The sequence below is a fragment of the Ovis aries genome, chromosome 17 (genome assembly GCF_016772045.2).
Source record: "Ovis aries strain OAR_USU_Benz2616 breed Rambouillet chromosome 17, ARS-UI_Ramb_v3.0, whole genome shotgun sequence".
Taxonomy (NCBI): domain Eukaryota; kingdom Metazoa; phylum Chordata; class Mammalia; order Artiodactyla; family Bovidae; genus Ovis; species Ovis aries.
This window is the reverse complement of record NC_056070.1, coordinates 15,654,164-15,674,577: the sequence shown is the minus strand read 5'-3', so window position 1 is coordinate 15,674,577 and position 20,414 is coordinate 15,654,164. Positions and strand designations below refer to the sequence as shown.

The 20,414-nt window shown below is 39.8% G+C and overlaps 1 protein-coding gene across 16 annotated transcripts in view; it reads right to left on the bottom strand.

Annotated features, from left to right (window-relative positions):
- Positions 1-20,414, bottom strand: part of INPP4B (inositol polyphosphate-4-phosphatase type II B) — an 887,198-nt gene that overhangs the window by 258,687 nt on the left and 608,097 nt on the right. For all 16 annotated transcript variants that reach the window (XM_015101375.4, XM_042234315.2, XM_060400642.1 and 13 more), the window contains one exon: positions 3,161-3,272. In XM_015101375.4, coding sequence (XP_014956861.3) covers positions 3,161-3,272 — 112 coding nt within the window. The remainder of the gene's footprint in view (positions 1-3,160; positions 3,273-20,414) is intronic.

The following is a 20,414-nucleotide window of genomic DNA, read 5'->3' as shown; positions in this document are numbered from 1 at the left end:
GGATGTATGAAAAACTGGACATATGGACGTGCTCTCAGAATGGAACCTGTTCATGTGTAGAGCACTGACTGTACTGCAAAAATCCAGATGACAGTGTAGGTCACAGTGCCTTAAGGGGCCACGAGTTGTCAGATTCTGAATTTACTTAGAAGTCAAAATGAACAGGATTTACTGCCATATTGATTATAAGTATAAGAGGAACAAAGGATTAAAACATAACCCAAAATTTAAAAAAAAAAATTTTATACACAATGTTTTTCACCTTACATGTTAGCTTTGTAAAAGGACAATGTTAGTCCTTCTTCTGTGAATTTTTCTTTCTACTGTTCTGTCATTTTAACACTTTGTGTTCTATTTCTGTGTTTTTATGTATCAAATAGAAGTTTGAGTCAGTATAATATGGTGAAGGACCCTATGCACAGTCTTTGATTTAAAAAACAAAAACAAACAAACAAAACATAATAATATGGTTTTAGGAAAGAAGGAAACATATGTGAGAGGAAAGAGCTTGGATTTTCATTTATAATTGTAGCCCATGCTCTGGTTGTTGGGTATGATTCAAGATTAAAATGTAGTATTTTACATCAGAGGTACTATTATGAACTCAATCACATTCCTCGGAATGCATATGTTGAAGTCGCAATGTTTCACTGTATTTGGAGATAAGAACTTTGTGGAATTGGTTAAGTGAGGTCACAAGAGTAGGACCTTAATGCTACAGCCCGTATCCTTAACAAGAAGAGGAGGAGGCACCAGAGTTCCCTCTTTCCCTCTATGCATGTGTGCCATGGAAAAGCCTTGTGAGGACACAGCAAGAAATCTGCAAGCCAGGAAGAGAGGATTCACCAGGAACTGAATCATCTGGCACTGTGATCCAGGACTCAGTAGCATTTCAGAACTGTGGGAAATAAATTTCCGTTGTTTAAGTCATTTAGTCTATGGTATTTCATTACGGCAGCCCAAGCAGATTCCTATAGGTACTAATTTTTTACTGCTCAGCATATATAAAGGATAACATGTGCCACTCAGTACATGAATATGGTGCAAAGAGTTGTTCCGTTTCTTCTCCCACATTTGTGCAAACTAGTGAGAAGGATGTGGTTTTAGGATAACCTCAATCTCAGCTACTTTGTCTTTTCATATATTTCAGTCATTGACTAACTTCAAGATTTAAATCACTATTAGTAACAGACCATGTTAACACATTTCATAGAGATTTTGATTTAGCAAGTCTGCAAAAGGGTCCTCATATTTGAATTTCTAACAAACGCTGTGATAATTCTGACCACACTTTGAAACACACTGAGATAAAGTTCTTTCCACATAACTCTTCTAAATATCTTGCAGAGTGGACCTTATGACATGCTGTTCATGACCATTCCTAGGGACTGCCAGCAGAGTTTATAGTAGCTTTATAAAAAGCTTTGCAAAAGGTCAAGAATGCAGATAGGATAAAGCTAAAACCAGCTTGATGTGGTTAGCATCTTAGCCCACTTAGGACAACTACACGGTACGTGCTGACACTGCCACCTATTTCTGGAACAGCTCAGTTAAGTCATTTTTTTTAAGTTCATATTACTAAACCAGAAACATTAGTGGGGCATATTCCTGAGTATCAGGTTCTCCATTTATGAAAAGAACATGACTCAATTTGTGCTATCCCATAATAGCAACATTGTAAAGGAGTCAAGGGGTGAGCCAGCTTTGGGAAAAAATAGAGGTATCTGGTAATAGGTTAGGAAAATGGAAAGCAGACTTACTTTGAAATGGGAAGTGTTTTAGCTCCTGGTCTCCATGGGTTCAGGCACGATTATCTGCCTATTTCTGCCTTTAGTTCATCCTGTTCCCCCCACACCCTCCCTACCTTCTTAACCTACAAATCCTCCCTCTCTAATCTTGACGTGCACAAGCATACACGTGGTGGTGACTAATAGGAGTCTTACATAGAAGTCCAGAGTTAACAAGGGTTGCATGACAGAACCTTAGCCTTAAGACAGGAATCTTAAGATGGTCTGCTGCATAACTTCAACATGGCCCTGCCATTTGTCAGCAACCTGATTCAAACATTGGACCTCACTGAAATATGTTCATGACCTGGAATACATTCTGAGGGAGAGTACGGAACAGAGAAGAACAAGGCTTGGGGAAGTGGTAAGACCCTAGCCTATGCAGACTAAGAACAACATTTTTTTTTGAAAGTCAGTTTAGATTTTTTTAGTAGTGTTAACGATTTGTTAAGTGCTAGATAAGTACTGTCTCTCTCATACTAGAGAGATGTTTAGATGTTTCCTCTGCACCAAAAATTAACTTGTGCTCCCAGATAAGGGACACTAAGCCAGAAAATAGGTCACAATGGATCATGTTATTAAAAAATGCTCATTTATGAAAAGGCAGACATTCTAATATGTAAACAAATTCATTTCCCTGAGGGGGGGGAGAAAACTATTAGTTTATAACTCGATACCCTGTCCCTCAGTGAGATAGGTAACACCCTTGCTAAATCAGGACTTTAGACTAATAATTTTGTCTCTCTATTTAAAGAAAAGAGAGTAGAAAGGAAATAAAAATCCTGGATACTGACAATATTGGGGCTTTTATTCTGGACTTCAAGGAAGCTGGCACTGCCTCTCCCCTCTAGGGTCCTCCCGCCCATCCCTCAGCCCATTTACCACTTCCTGCTTCTTTCTCCATAATTTCCTAAGGCACAGAGTTGTTCAAACTGTCCTCCTTCACATGAAAACAAAACCCAAACTCAAACTGTATCGCTTTCCAAAGAGAATTTTGAGAGCAGAGAAGTGGTTACTTTTGGCAATAGGCTTCCCAGAACGTTCTGTGCATCTCACACAGGGCTAATTACTGCAGAATATAACAGCGATCAATACTTTTGTTCTAACTGAGAAGAGGCTGTGCCAACACAGAGAGCCCGCTGCGGAGAGAAAGGTGTTTTGAATGGTGCGTGGCTTTGCATAGTGTCATGCACACAGGCCGTCTGGGTTGTGAGGATGAGACACACTTAAGGCACTCCCATTCCAAAGCTGATTTCTCATTTAGCTTTTGAATAATGAGATTTCATACCCCACAGAGGTGATGGTGATCCAGGCAGCTGGCAGAGCTGATCGTTTCTAATTTAATTTGTGCAGCGAGCTGGCTGGGACCCTACCTTTTGTCCCTGCACATCTGTCGTGATGTTGTCGGCTTCCCCATCCTCAATCTCCCCCATCTTCACGACACTGACTTCTATGGTGCCAACAACTTTGCCACCATCTGACGTTCTGCAACCAAAAATAAATGAAATGAATGAAAGGTAAGACTCTTCTCTTTCCAGAAAGCATATCCAAATATGTTTGTTTCTGAAAACCACCAGCACTGCTTTTTACCTGCATCGGTTGCAATGAACAAATCTGCTTTTTAGACATCAAAACCTATACATCATGTTGGTGTTGTTTTTAATTTCCAAAGAAAATTAAGCATGGTAAGTGCATGGACTGTCAAAAGCTACCTCAAGAAGGTAAAATCACCTCGAGGCTTTCAGGAGTAGCCAAGACTATGGATTCATGCTACATTGGATAACCCCATGCCCCCTACAGCAGCATCGGTCATATCTCCTCTGTACCAATCTCATGGGATACTGTCCACATCTATTACAGACATTGCTGCTGCTAAGTCGCTTCAGTCGTGTCCGACTCTGTGCAACCCCATAGACGGCAGCCCACCAGGCTCCCCTGTCCCTGGGATTCTCCAGGCAAGAACACTGGAGTGGGTTGCCATTTCCTTCTCCAATGCCTGAAAGTGAAAAGTGAAAGGGAAGTCGCTCAGTCATGTCCAACTCTTAGCGACCCCATGGACTGCAGCCCACCAGGGTCCTCCATCCATGGGATTTTCCAGGCAAGAGTACTGGAGTGGGGTGCCATTGCCTTCTCCAATTACAGACATTACATCTGAATAAAACAGAAAAGAGTAAAAATAACCTTATATTCTTCTATGACCCAGCAATTGGCTATAAACTCTGATTTTATGCCTTTTCTGAATGTCATTTTTATTTCTCAGAGACCAGTTAAAGATGATTCTCTCCTAGCAAACATCAGAAAGTTATAGTACATACAGAGCAGAAATTAACCACTGAAGTCATTTAAGATAACCATTACTTTTTCCAATAAAGAAGCTGAGACTCAAGAAGATAGACTCATTCATGGAAACGAAGTGGCAAAACCAGGAACCAAGGTCTGTATCCTCTTTAAGTCTGCTGACTTAAAGTAGTCTTCTCCACTTAATGAAAATTTATATTAAGATCTTCCTCATAATCACTGTTACACAAATGTTATGGTTAACATCAATAATGATGTTGTTAACAAAGTTAATAACAACAATCCTTTAAGAGTCTCAAATTTATTTTCTGGGCAATAAAATATACAGAATAAATGACAGCATCATATCATGGGAACACTGTAAGACATAATGATGCTCTTCCCTTTCAACTTATTTGGAAGATAGGCAGCTAAGTCATCCATTGGTGGGGTGTGGCTGTGGCTTCTCTCAAGCCTAACTGACTAAAGTTAGCTACCTAATCCTTCATTTTCTTTATTTAGTCATTTTAAATTTTAATCTGAATATAAATGGTATATTTCAACCAATTCCTTCAAAATGTCACAATTTTATTATTAGAGGTATCAGAAGAGGAATAGGAAGATTAGTAAAAATAGTTTACTAAAATGCTCATTAAAATGAATGCTGCTGCTGCTAAGTCACTTCAGTTGTGTCTGACTCTGTGCAACCTTATAGAGGGCAACCCACCAGGATTCCCTGTCCCTGGGATTCTCCAGGCAAGAACACTGAAGTGGGTTGCCATTTCCTTCTCCAGTGCATGAAAGTGAAAAGTAAAAGTGAAGTCACTCAGTCGTGTCTGACCCTCAGCGACCCCATGGACTGCAGCCTTCCAGGCTCCTCCGTCCACGGGATTTTCCAGGCAAGAATACTGGAGTGGGGTGCCACTGAATAAGTTAGGTAAAAAGGAAATCCAATTTTTACCAGATCATAAAAAGTTTTTCTCAAAATATATAGAGTACAAATTTGAACACACCTTTTGAATTATGCTTCTAAGAAAACCAAATTAGAAAAATTCTAGAGACCTATACATAGGGAATGCAATAATGTAATAAAATAAAGATTATGTACATAGAAAATTAAAAGTGATTTACTTAAATAGTGCATTAAGGTTCCTATTAAATGTAAAATAAAATGCTTCTTGGTGATTTCAGTGTAAATCATAATATTAACTCAATTATTTTAATTAATATAGAAAACTTAAGTATTTATCATAGAGAAGATGTGTATGCAGATGGCAGTATTATCTATGATATTGTAAAAAAAAAAAACTAAACTCAAATTCTGAGATAATTTTAACAATTAATTATACCATTTTCCCACTTGAAAATTATATAATAACTTATAAATCATGAATGTGACATATCTCTGTCCAATTATTCAGTATCTGATAGTTAAATAAAGAATTGAATAAAAGCCCTGGTACTGTTCATAGTTTCGTCTGGAAATCTGCAGACTCCTCCTCCCTACAATTTGATAATCAATAACAATTAAAGATACCTTTTTCTTCCCATAGGCATTATTTTAAAATTTTGCTTAAGCAAACTGCCTAATTTCTAGGTATACAAAGCTTGCGTATAACTTTCTGAATTTTTTTCACTGAACTAAACTAAATAATGTCATAGTGATTTGAAAAAGAGGCCAGACTTCTTAAAGCCTCATTCCCAGCACTGAGTAACAAACCAATATTTGCAATAACAGGTGAAAGTCTGAATTCAGGAGTCTGAGTTATCTGCCAGCTTCATGACCTTGGACAAGGAACTTAACCATGTGAAACTTTGTAAAATGAAGATGATAATTTTATTATAAGGACCACAACATGATTTATGTAAAGTTCTCAGCATGATGACTCACACAAGACAAGTGCTTCTTCCTTCTCCCTCCCTTCATCCCAGTAGCAGTAGTAGAAGTATCAACAAAGTTGCTATTGTCATTAATGTCTTTGTTGTTGTTTAGTCACTAAGTCCTGTCTGACTCTTTTGTGACCCCATGGACTGTAGCCTTCCAGGCTCCTCTGGGATTTCCTCCATGGGATTTCCCAGGCAAGAATACTGGAATGGGTTGCCATTTCCTTCTCCATGCCTGTAGCAAGAAATACTATAATCTTTTAATACAGTCTTCGATGCCTATTTTAGTAAAATTTCTGAATAGAATTGAATTCAATTCAGAATTTTACTAAAATGAGCATCAAAGACTGTATTAAAAGATTATAGGATTTCTTGCCACATGCATCTCAAGAGTGTCTTAAGTGCTCATTAGAGATACAAAGACTTCATAGTGACAGATGACATTATAAAGTTTACATTCCTAGTAGTGCAAAAGAATAGAAGTTCATACCAGTTACAATGCAACTGAACCTTTCAAAGTGCTAAAGTCAGATGAAGAAGCAACACACCAAGGGCTTATGGGAATAAGCTTCTGAACTGTAGCTATATTTCAGTTCAGTTCAGTTCAGTCGGTCAGTCGTGTCCGACTCTTTGCGACCCCATGAACCGCGGTATGCTAGGCCTCCCTGTCCATCACCAACTCCCAGAGTCCACCAAACCCATGTCCATTGTGTAGGTGATGTAGTCCCTTTAAAAAAGTATCTGTTTACTTTTTAAATACAGGCATATCTTGTGTAACCATGCTTTGTTTTATTGCTCTTTGCTATTTTTGGAGCATCACAGTTATTGTGTTAGCTTTTTATAAATTGAATGTTCATGGCCACCCTATATTGAGCTAGTCTATTGGGGAAGCTAACCATTCTTCCTTATAGCATTTGCTCGCTGTGTTTCTGTGTCATTTTAGATTAAGGAATTCTTGAGGGATTCTAAAACTTTTTTTTCATTTTGGATAAAAATCTCTGAGTACTTTAAAGTAGGCTTCTTCATCCGAGATTTGTGGGAGACACAGTGGTGAATCCACGTTATAAACTGCAGAGCTGAACCCAAGATACCCCAAAGCAAGGGTCATCCTGTCAGTGAACTGCAATGTGAAAAGTAGAGGCAGTTTTTATTTATCCTGTAACAATTTACTACCCACAGAGCACGGATATTCAACACTTCTCTTCAATCAGGCAAATCACGTTCAAAACACCTATCTCATCTTTCCAAAGGCTGTTTCAAAAGCAATTTTTTTAAAAATTAGAAAAAAAATTCATTCTTAAGTGATTAATGATGCTTTCAATTTATCACTCATTAGGTTTAGGAGGCTACTAATAATTGTGGGCATGTGTGCATGCTAAGTCGCTTCAGTTGTGTCCAACTCCTTGCTACCCTATGGACCATAGCTTGCCAGGCTCCTCTGTCCATGGGGTTTTTCAGGCAAAAATACTGGAGTGGGTTGCCATGCCCTCCTCCAGGCGGTCTTCCCGACCCTTGAACCCAGGTCTCCTGCACTGCAGGAGGATTCTTTACCATCTGAGCCACCTGGGAAGCCCCTCTAATAACTACTTAACCATTATTCATCACGAAAATTCTACTGAATTTTATCTAATGGAAATTTATCCTATCTGCATGGGAGATACTCCTCTGTCCATGGGATTCTCCAGGCAAGAGTACTGGAGTGGGGTGCCATTGCCTTCTCCAGATACATTGAAGAACCTATATATTCTAGGCTAGGAGTCAAGAAACCAAAGACCTCTTTCCAGCTCAGTTGATCATTAGCTATGTGACATACAACATTATCACTTAGCTCTCTGAATTTCAGTTTCCGTTACTACAAAATAAATAATTGTCCGTTGAGAGCTATTATATCAGCACTAGAGTGTCATGCCCTAAAGTGGCTGGAATTCCATCATATGATCCCATAATAGGCTATCATGGGCTGATACAGCCTTGGGGAAAATCTCAGGCAAACCCTAGCCTCTCCTCCTCACTCTCCACCTTCCCTTCCAACGTTTCCTCAAAACAAAAGAAGCAAACAAAATGCATACCAAACCTAGAAAGTAACAACACTTCTAGCCAAATACAAGGATGAGTTTTTCTTATGCTGTGTGTTAGTCATGCAGTCATGTCTGACTCTTTCTGAAACTCCATGGACTGCAGTCCATCAGGCTCTTTTGTCTACGAGATTTCCTAGACAAGAACATTGGAGTGGGCAGCCATTTCCTTATCCAGGGGAATCTTTCTGACCCAGGAATCCAACCCGGGTCTCCTGCGTTGCAGGCATGTTCTTTACAGTCTGTGCCAGAACAGAAGCCAGTATTCAGTGTATCCATATATATTTCACTGCCTTTATGACACTGCATCTTGGCATTTTCACAAAGATACGAATTTCACTAACACTAAGAAACAAAGGCAATTTTCATTCACTTTCCTAGCAATGTATATGCTCATAAGAACAAGATGCACTAATAAATATCTCAATCTATATTTTCAGCCTCTTGCCAGGTCATTACCACTGCTTAATGCAGAGAGCTATAAGAGAAGCAAAAGATGAATACTTCATGGAAGCTACATTATTTCAATCACAACATCAAGTTCCTATTTTCCTCAGCATATACACTTAAATATTTAACCATGCCAACAAGATGGAAGACAGAGAAGGGGAAACTTTCAGCAAAGCAAATCTATACTTCCTTATCACTTAGGTTTTCATGCTTAATGCATTAGTGGTTAACATTTAAAATAACTCCCCTAATGCTGCCTAATGAAATATTCAACCTCACATGCTGAAGCATATAAACATTTTAGAAGATGGAAGGAAAAGGAGTGTGAAACAGTTTTCTAAAAAAGAAAATTTAATGACATTTTTCCTCTAAACTTCTTTATCACCTATTGTACCATCCTTAGCAAAGCAAAAAGAAAAAAATAATACTATGGAAATATTAAACAGCAACATGCCAATAACTCCTCTATTTTGGAAATGCCACAGAGATACAAATGACTCTGTAAACATCCAAGGGAAAACCATCATTAGCACTGTCAATCTCTGCGAATATAAAGTAGTCTTGGGACCAAGCACCGGAATCATCATCCGGGAGACATGCCTGCATTTAATCCAGCCGGACATATAACTGGGCAATGAAAATCTTACCTGGACAGAAAAACAAGCAGAGGCCGTAAGTAAACAAATGGAGTTAGCAAGTGAGTGGACTCAGACTATAGAGAATACACTGGGCCTCAGAGAAGTGAGAATTCTACTTAAGTATGTATGACTAAACACACCTCTCTTCTGGATGAACTGCACACATTTCAGAAGCCATATAGTACTTATAGGCGAATACTCAAAACTTTTCAGTGATTCTTAATATCATAGCTTACACACTTTAAGCTTTTAGTTCAGTTCAGTCGCTCAGTCGTGTCCAACTCTTTGCGACCCCATGAATCGCAGCACGCCAGGCCTCCCTGTCCATCAACAACTCAAGGAGTTCACTCAGACTCACGTCCATCGACTCAGTGATGCCATCCATCCATCCATCTCATCCTCTGTCGTCCCCTTCTCCTCCTGCCCCCAATCCCTCCCAGCATCAGAGTCTTTTCCAATGAGTCAACTCTTCGCATGAGGTGGCCAAAGGACTGGAGTTTCAGCTTTAGCATCATTCCCTCCAAAGAAATCCCAGGGCTGATCTCCTTCAGAATAGACTGGTTGGACCTCCAAGGGACTCTCAAGAGTCTTCTCCAACACCACAGTTCAAAAGCATCAATTCTTCGGCACTCAGCCTTCTTCACAGTCCAACTCTCACATCCATACATGACCACTGGAAAACCATAGCCTTGACTAGACGGACCTTAGTCAGCAAAGTAATGTCTCTGCTTTTGAATACACTATCTAGGTTGGTCATAACTTTTCTTCCAAGGAGTAAGCGTCTTTTAATTTCATGGCTGCAGTCACCATCTGCAGTGATTTTGGAGTCCAGAAAAATAAAGTCTGACACTGTTTCCACTGTTTCCCCATCTATTTCCCATGAAGTGATGGGACCGGATGCCATGATCTTCATTTTCTGAATGTTGAGCTTTAAGCCAAGTTTTCACTCTCCTCTTTCACTTTCATCAAGAGGCTTTTTAGCTCCTCTTCACTGTCTGCCATAAGGATGGTGTCATCTGCATATCTGAGGTTATTGATATTTCTCCCGGCAATCTTGATTCCAGCTTGTGTTTCTTCCAGTCCAGCGTTTCTCATGATGTACTCTGCATAGAAGTTAAATAAGCAGGGTGACAATATACAGCCTTGACGTCCTCCTTTTCCTATTTGGAACCAGTCTGTTGTTCCATGTCCAGTTCTAACTGTTGCTTCCTGACCTGCATACAGATTTCTCAAGAGACAGGTCAGGTGGTCTGGTATTCCCATCTCTCTCAGAATTTTCTACAGTTTCTTGTGATCCACACAGTCAAAGGCTTTGGCATAGTCAATAAAGCAGAAATAGATCTTTTTCTGGAACTCTCTTGCTTTTTCCATGATCCAGTGGATGTTGGCAATTTGATCTCTGGTTCCTCTGCCTTTTCTAAAACCAGCTTGAACATCTGGAAGTTCATGGTTCACGTATTGCTGAAGCCTGGCTTGGAGAATTTTGAGCATTACTTTACTAGCATGTGAGATGAATGCAACTGTGCGGTAGTTTGAGCATTCTTTGGCATTGCCTTTCTTTGGGATTGGAATGAAAACTGAACTTTTCCAGTCCTGTGGCCACTGCTGAGTTTTCCATATTTGCTGTCATATCGAGTGCAGCACTTTCACAGCATCATCTTTCAGGATTTGAAATAGCTCAACTGGAAATCCATCACCTCCACCAGCTTTGTTCGTAGTGATGCTTTCTAAGGCCCACTTGACTTCACATTCCAGGATGTCCGGCTCTAGATGAGTGATCACACCACCGTGATTATCTTGGTTGTGAGGATCTTTTTGATACAGTTCTTCTGTGTATTCTTGCCACCTCTTCTTAATATCTTCTGCTTCTGTTAGGTCCATACCATTTCTGTCCTTTATCGAGCCCATCTTTGCATGAAATGTTCCCTTGGTACCGCCTGCGCTGAGTGCCCTTTAAGCTTTAGTCTTCTGTTTTCTTCTCTTTTCGCATTATAAGCTTATCTCCAGAAATTTCATCCATTATTATGGGATGCAATTATCCTATCTTTGAGGCTCTACCACAATTCTATAGGTCCTATTCCTACTTGGTTTCCTGTTCTAAAACTCCAAATTCTTTGTGTCCTGATAGAAGCTTACATTCTATAAGCTTGCAGTCTAACTCATCCTCTTCCCAAACCCCAACTCACATCAGTAGTGTATCATTCTCCAAAGGCCAAAACCACAGAATATTCCATTTCTACCAGTGCTTTGTTCCTACCACCCAATAAGTCACTACACCCTACTGATTCTTCCCCTAGAATACCTTTTTTTTTTTTTTTTTGTCCCTTCCAGTGGCAACACCTTAATGAGTTTCACCAAATATCTTTCATTGCACTTGAAGGATCTACTTGCCATCTTCCAGAATCTTTCTCTTCCCTGGTGTTCATGTCAGGCTTTCTTCTTAAAGACCTGCTGTCACTATTTTATTTTCTTTGCCAAAATTCCTTAGATATTGACCTACGTCTACCCAGAGAGTTTGAAGTGTAGACTGTTTTTCAAAACTTTTCCAGGGTTATTTTTGGTTTAAACTGAACCATGTCATCACACACCAGTAAATGACTGAGTATGATCTTAGTGAAAAGCACAGTGATCTGAGTGATAGAGTCCTTGGTTAAAATGTTGGCTCTTTAAACAACTATGTGATCATGAGCGGGCAATTCAGCCTCTACTAAGATTTATGAGCTATAAAATATGAAGGTAGTAAACCATCCTACTTATCTCACAAGATTTATGTGTCCCAAAGTAAAAGATCTTAAGTTTAAATATAGAAATGCTTTTGTGGGAATTCCCTGGTAGTCCAATGGTTAGGACTTGACATTATCATTGTCGGGACTGGTTCTATCTCTGGTCAGGGAACAAGGGTCCCACAAACCACACAGCATGGCCCCCAAAATTGCTTTCGTGTATGGTAATGAATATAACTGTTATACTTATCTGGGCCAAAAGGTTCCAAGAGCACATCACAGATACGTTGACTATCAGTTTTTCAGACTATTTGGCTTGTAAATTCCTCTTTACTGCTCTAAACAGTACTATCCAAATATGAATAACTGCCTCAGTACAAATAAGCTAAAGAAATAGTTCTCTCCTCATGACTCTATTAAAATATATACATATATATCAATATATAGTGAGTTGTATTTGGAAACTTGATTCAATGCTAGATGTAAAGCATAAAGTATTTCTTTAAATTTTAGAAATCGCCATCTCTTTAAATGCAATAAATACCTCATCAGCAAGGTGAGACATCACCTTGTCATCTTGCAAATGTCCTTGTCAGGATTCCCAGGCAATCAAAGCCACATTCAAGTTGATAGGTCACCATCATCTGCTCTTTGGTAGATAAGATGTTGCAAGTAAGAAAGAAGAAGCACACACCATACTCTTGCACCCACTGGATGAAGCTATAAAACCTGGACAGACTGCACAGAGCAGCTATTTGAGGACTCAAAGTAAACAGTGCCAGGTACACTGGGGAAGAAGATCAGAATTTTAAACACCACTGACCCAGAAGTTAATTTACCATTTTTTTCCCTATCATATCTCATGATCTAGACTTGACACAGCTCCAAGACCAGAGATGGTCATGGCATACACAAAGAAAGCTCCAGGAGAAGCTCTCTAGTCTGGCTCAAAGAATAGAAAAGAGGTCTCCTAAAATTCAGAAGAGTGATGAAATCACTTTTCCTGTCTCTACTCTCTTGGATCTTAGCCTCCAAACAATCCAGTGGTGGCAGCAACAAAAATGACAGCTAGGAGGACATGCAGGAGCCTAAAATGATGAGAAAAGGAAGGTTTCCTCTCTGACTGGAGCTGCGATCCCAAGGGGATGGGGCGAATGTCCTTTACTGTCTGTCTCTCCCTGTTGTCCCCTCGGTCTTGGCCTCAGAAGAGGGTGTAGTTGCATGGCAGAGAAGGGAAAATCAAACCCCAGCTTTCTGGATAAAGAATCTTCTGATCCTTCACTTTCAGGGAAGCGGCAGGAAATGGGGATGTGCCAGAGAGAGTGCAGAGAGGCGGGAGCTTAGGAAGGTACACCTTAATATTTTTCAAGAACTTCTGGGCCTACCTCAAGCTGTGCATTGGATCTAAATCATGTATGAGACACTTTGAGAAACAATCTATGGACTACACTACCCCCAGGTCCCAGACTGTCATCTGGGTGACAAACTTGAAGGACAGATACGAATAACACTATGAAAGTTTCGCAAACAGAAGTGACATTGAAACTACGAAGTTTCACAGGACAAAAGGTCAGCATACAAATTACAACAATGAATAATTAGGAACTGAAATTTTTTAGAAAGGGTATTACTCATTTATAGTAAGTCCAAAACAAATCTATCCTTAGGTATCGATCTACCAAAAATATACAAGATCTATATGCTGAAAATGACAGATGTTGATGCAAGAAATTTAAAAAGTTCTAAATAAATGGTGAGACACACTGTCTTCATATATTGAAACAAATTTATTAAGATGTCAGTTCTTCCTATATTGATCTACAGCTTTAAGGCAATACCAGTTAAAATCCCAGCAAGGATTTTTTGGATATATTGACAAGTTCATTCAAAAAATTACAAAGAAAGGCAAAGTAAACAGAATGGCCCACATAATTTACAGGAAGAACAACAACAATGGTAAATTAAATCAACTGATTTTTAAGATTTACTGGAAATCTATAGCAATAAAAACTGTGTGGTACTGACATCAGGACAGATATATTGATAAATGAGACAGAATACAGAGGCAATATAGCCAACTGTTTTTGACAAAGTTAATCAGTACAACGGAAAAAAACTTAGTCCTTCCAACAAATGGTATTAAAACAAACATTCACCTGGGAGAAAAAAATGAAATATTACTTAAAACTTCACAACTGAAACCAAAGTAACAAAACAATGGTTACTGACCTCAATGCAAAACAAAAAAATATAAAACTTTAAAAGGAAGACAAAGAAGAAAAGTCTTCATGAACTGAGCTCTGTCAAATTGTTCTTCACTATGACACCAAAAGCATGATCTAAAGAAGAAGAAAATTATAAACTGAACTTCACTGGAACTGACAACTTTTGTTTTGTAAAAGACACTTTTACATGAATAAAATGACAAGCTATTGACTGCAAGAAAACTATTTACAAATCATGTTTCTGACAAAAAAAAAAAAAACAAAAAACTTGCATCGAAAAAACACAAGAGCCTTCGAAACTCCACAGCAAGGAAATGAACAATGTAAAAAAACAAATGGCCAAAGTTCAACAGAAGTGTCTCAGGAAAGGATATATAGATAACAAATAGCCCGTGGAAAGTTGTTCAACATCGCTGGTCATTAAGAAAATGAAAATTAAAAGCACTATGAGGCATCAATCATGCTGTATCTTAGAATGTCTGGTGAGGATGCAGAACCGCTGAAACACTGAAACACTGCTGGTGGGGAAAACAGCACAGCAGTTTCTAACAGAGTTCAACACACACTTAACATCTGACTCAGAAATTCCAGTTCATTTGAATCAGTTCTGATGAGATGGATGAAACTGGAGCTGATTATACAGAGTGAAGTTAGCCAGAAAGAAAACCACCAATACAGTATACTAACACATATATATGGAATTTAGAAAGATGGCAACGATGACCCTGTATGCAAGACAGCAAAAAAGACACAGATGTGCATAGCGGACTTTTGGACTCAGAGGGAGAGGGAGAGGGTGGGATGATTTGGGAGAATGGCATTGAAACATGTATACTATCATGTAAGAATCGAATCACCAGTCTATGTCCGATGCAGGATACAGCATGCTTGGGGCTGGTGCATGGGGATGACCCAGAGAGACGTTATGGGGTGGGAGGTGGGAGGGGGGTTCATGTTTGGGAACGCATGTACACCCGTGGTGGATTCATGTCAATGTATGGCAAAACCAATACAGTATTGTAAAGTAAAATAAAGTAAAAATAAAAATTAAAAAAAAAAAAAAAAAAGAAATTCCAGTCCTAGGTGTTTACTCTAAAGGAATGAAAACTTGAGGTCACGGAAATACCTACACTTGAATATTTTAGCAACTCTATTCATAATCACTAATACTGGAAACAATCAGAATATACTTTCATATGAATGGTTCAACAAATAGCTGAACAACCATATCATAGAGTACTACTCAGCAATTAAAAAAATTATTGATATGCACACCTTGATGAATTTCAAAGACATTAGACTGAATAAATGAAGCCAGTCTAGGAGGGATCTGTAATCTATGATTCACTGACTGTCTCAGAAAGCATTTCTCTATGGTGATGGAGAACACACATCGTGGTTGTGAGAGACTGGTGTGGGTGGAGGCGTGAATCATCAGGGCAGCAGAAGGCAGTTTCTCTGCGGTGACGGAGCAGTTCTGTATCCTGATTGGGGTGATGGTTACAAGAATCTTTATATGTGTTAAAATTCACAGAACTGTACAAGAATAAAACGTCAATTTTACTGAATGTTCATTTACTAAATAGAATCAATGAGAAAAGACATAGCTGTTTTCTATGGTAATGAATGAATAATAAATTAATAGCCATTCAATCTGGGAATACAAAACCAAATTACTAAAGGTTATTCCCTTCCATGTGAACAAAATACTCTAATTTGCGGCAACATTTATTTGTAATGATAGAGTCAAAGCATCAATTTATCCCATGTCTTATGCTTCTAAAATATCTGCTGACATAGAAATGCCATGTGCTAGAGAAAAATGTTCTACCTGAACAATGTGGGGTGGTACTTCATCAGAGATTGCAGAGTAAAATGCTCTTGCAGGAGAGGCAATGAAATTTCCAAGTCAATGACACGTATTCATGGGGTAAACCAATGGCCACTCATGTCTGAATTTACTCATGTTTAGGCCTACAAAAGAGAAACTATTGCTAAGGTTTTCTGTTAGTTTATGTTATTACATTTATTTGTTTGAATTTTAAGAAAAAAAAATGTCAAAAGGAAAAGAGCACTACAAAATCAAGCAGAGACCATTGGAAGAGGAAGAGAATAGTAGCAAGAAAGGAATTACAGGACATTATATGTAAGATTGCTGTGGAAGTCCTACTTAATGCTGACATTTAAAATACAAATATTTCAAAGACCAAGTATAAACAACACTGGAAGACAGTTAAGCAATATTTTTTTTTTTTTTTACTAAAAATGGAAATGCTTCTACAGCAAAAACTCTTTACAAGAATGGTTTGCAAATGTCACCAAAAAAATCAAAATATTCTAAGCCACTGAGAAAATTGCAAAGATAACAGGCCTGGAGGATTAGAGGATTTGATAATTAAATAATTAGTATTAAATGCTAGTGATGGGTCAATATTTGCTATTCAAATTTTGAATCATATATATTTTATTGGATTTGTGGTGGTGGTGGTGGTGTCTAAGGTGTGTCTGACTCTTGGGACTCCATGGGCCGCAGTGCAGCCTGCCAGGCTTCTCTGTCCGTGGGATTCTCCAGGCAAGAATACTGGAGTGGGTTGCCATTTCCTTCTCCAGGGCATCTTCCCTATCCAGGGATCAAACCTGTGTCTGTCTCCTACATTGGCAGTCGGGTTCTGTACCACTAGCACCACCTAGACTACACACTCACACCCACATACACATACACACGGGCATGCACGCGTGCTCAGTCAATCAGTTGTGTCCAACTCTTTGCAACCCTATGGGCTCCAGCCTACCAGGTTCCTCTGTCCATGGGATTTCCCAGGCAAGAATAATGGAGTGGGTTGCCTGTTTCTTTTGCAGGGGATCTTCCTGACCCAGGGATTAAAAATACATCTCCCTTATCTCCTGCACTGGTAGGTGGATTCTTTACCACTGAGTTACCTGGGAAGCCCATACACACAATATATATAATATCTAGATATGTATGAAAGGCCTCTCTAAAACAATGCCATTTGAACAAATACCTAAACGAACATATAAGGAAGTGAGCCATATATCTTTCTTAGGGGAAGACCTTAAAGACAGAAGAAGCAGATGGTCTAAAGGAACACAGTGGAACACAGTATTTATATTCAAGGAAGAGCAAACATATTGTGGCTAAAGCTGGGCCAGTAGAGAGACAGGACTAGAAGACTAAGCCGGACAGCCTCGCATTAATTTTACATTGCTGCATCAGTTCAGCTCAGTTGCTCAGTCATGTCCGACTCTGTGATCCCATGGACTGCAGCACGCCAGGCTTCCCAGTCTGTCACCAACTCCTGGAGCTTGCTTAAACTCACGGCCATCTAGTTGGTGATGCTATCCGACCATCTCATCTTCTGTCGTCCCCTTCTCCTTCTGCCTTCAATCTTTCCCAGCATCAGGGTCTTTTCCAATGAGTCAGTTCTTCACATCACGTGGCCAAATTGCTGGAGTTTCAGCTTTAGCATCAGTCCTTCCAATGCATATTCAGGACTTATTTCTTTTAGGATTGACTGGTTTGATCTCCTTGCAGTCCAAGGGACTCTCAAGAGTCTTCTCCAACGCCACAGTTCAAAAGCATCAATTCTTCAGCGCTCAGCTTTCTTTATAGTCCAACTCTCACATCCATACATGACCACTGGAAAAACCATAGCCTTGACTAGACAGACCTTTGTTGGCAAAGTAATGTCTCTACTTTTTAATATGCTGTCTAGGTTTGTCATAATTTTCCTTCCAAGGAGTAAACATCTTTTAATTTCATGGCTGCAATCACTGTTTGTGGTGATTTTGGAGCCCAAAAACATAAAGTCAGCCACTGTTTCCACTGTTTCCCCATGTATTTCCCATGAAGGGATGGGACCAGATGCCATGATCTTAGTTTTCTGAATGTTGAGCTTTAAGCCAACTTTTTCACTCTCCTCTTTCACTTTCATCAAGAGGCTCTTTGGTCCTTCTTCACTTTCTGCCATAAGGGTGGTGTCATCTGCGTATCTGAGGTTATTGATATTTCTCCCAGCAATCTTGATTTCAGCTTGTGCATCTTCCAGCCCAGCATTTCTCATGATGTACTCTGCATAGAAGTTAAATAAGCAGGGTGACAATATACAGCCTTGACGTACTCCTTTTCCTATTTGGAACAAGTCTGTTGTTCCATGTCCAGTTCTAACTGTTGTTTCTTTACCTGCACACCACAAACCCAGTAACTTACACCACCACCCATTTACCACCTCACAGTCTCTACAGATGAGAAACCAAACCAGACCCTCTACTCAGGGTCTCATAGGACTGAAGCCAAGATGCAGGCTGAGCCGCACTCACACATGCAGATGCTTCAGAAGAACCCACTTCCTGGCTCATTCTGGTAATTAGGGGAATTTATTTCCTTGTGGCTGTATGACAATGGTCCCCATTTTCTTGTTCATCCTGCAACAGGTATGAAGGACAACCACTTGGCACGGCTTCAGGGGAAACAGTCAGCTTCTAGTTAAAGAGAAATGATTGGGGATAGGGAATAGGGCTGAGGAAGAAGCTCAAGAATCAGAATAGAGTTGGGGAGCAGAGGGCGCCAGCGCCAGGGAGTGGACACACAGGCAAAATGATGGGCAGCTATGTGGATGAAAGACATAGAGAATGGAGTGGTAGACACAGTGGGGGAAGGAGAGGGTGGGATGGATTGGGAAAACACTGACCTATATACACCACCACGTGTAAAATCAATAGCTAGGATGAAGCTTCGGTACATCACAGGGATCTCAGCTCGGTGCTCTGTGATGGCTTAGAGCGGTGGAATGGGCAAGGTGGGGATGGGAGGGAGACTCAAGAGGTAGGGGATATATGCATAGGCTTCCCAGGTGGTGCAGCGGTAAAGAATCTGACTGCCAATACAGGAGACGCAACACACTCGGGCCCGATCCCTGAGTTGGGAAGAGCCCCTGGAGCAGGAAATGGCAACCCACTCTACTACTCTTTCATGGAACATTCTAAGGACAGAGAAACCTGGTAGGCTACAGTCCGTGGGGTTGCAAAGAGTCGGACATGACCGAGTGCACACACCCAGCTGATTCATGTGGTTGTTCAGCAAAAACTAACACAATGTTGTAAAGCAATTATCCTTCAAATTAAAAATATATATATTAAAAAAAAGATGACATAGGAATCCAGGTCATCTTACAGTACAGGTCAGCTACAATAAGGAAACTCAGTTTGGCTAGGCAAATAAATACGGGCAGCTAGCGCAGCAGTGATTAAAATTACTCTACAGACCTGAAATTTCCCATTTTCTGATTTTAACTTGTTCTGCTTACCATCTTTATAATGCTTTACTAAATCATCAGGTAATTATTTTCGAGGTCAAAATGTGACTAACCCAGAGTTAAAGGAGTCTAAAGATTTCTACAGAACTTTTCTTGTTAAAAGGAAGAAAAGCAATTAAAGCAAAATTCAAGACACGCTACTATATGGAAACAGTTCACTGTTCACTGTGTGTGTGCTCAGTCATGTCTGACTCTTTGGGACCCCATGGACTGTAGCCTGCCAGGCTCCTCTGTCCTTGGGATTTCCCAAGCAAGAATACTAGATTGTGTTGTCATTTCCTTCTCCAGGGGATCTCTCAGACCCAGGAATTGAATCTGCATCTTCTGCATCAGCAGGCGAATTCTTTACCACCAAGCCACTTGGGAAGCCCCATGGAGACACTATACTGCTTTTATTCATGCTAAATAGACTCTGCAGATCAGCAGGAATAAATCAAATGTTCTGTATCAGTGTTTCAACATAAAGTACTCGAGAAAGCAATTACTTGTTCTTCAGATGTCTCCCTGTTAAAACATTATTTTAAAATTTCTGATTATAGGAAAGCATATCTATTAGTAATTAAAATATCTTTATCACATCATTCAAAACAATCCATATAAGAAAACAAATGGACTTTGGTATTTGGCAGCTGCTGCTGCTGCTGCTAGGTCGCTTCAGTCGTGTCCGGCTCTGTGCGACCCCATAGACAGCAGCCCGCCAGGCTCCCCTGTCCCTGGGATTCTCCAGGCAAGAACGCTAGAGTGGGTTGCCATTTCCTTCTCCAGTGCATGAAAGTGAAAAGTGAAAGTGAAGTCACTCAGTCATGTTTGACTCTCAGTGACCCCATGGACTGCAGCCTTCCAGGCTCCTCTGTCCATAGGATTTTCCAGGCAAGAGTACTAGAGTGGGGTGCCATTGCCTTCTCCGGGTATTTGGCAGACTGACATGCTAACAGAAAGTAGAAAGACAGTAAAAATTAAGTAACAGAATTAAAATTTTCAATTCGAGTGATTGTTCTATAGTCTTTTGTAAATATTTGAGA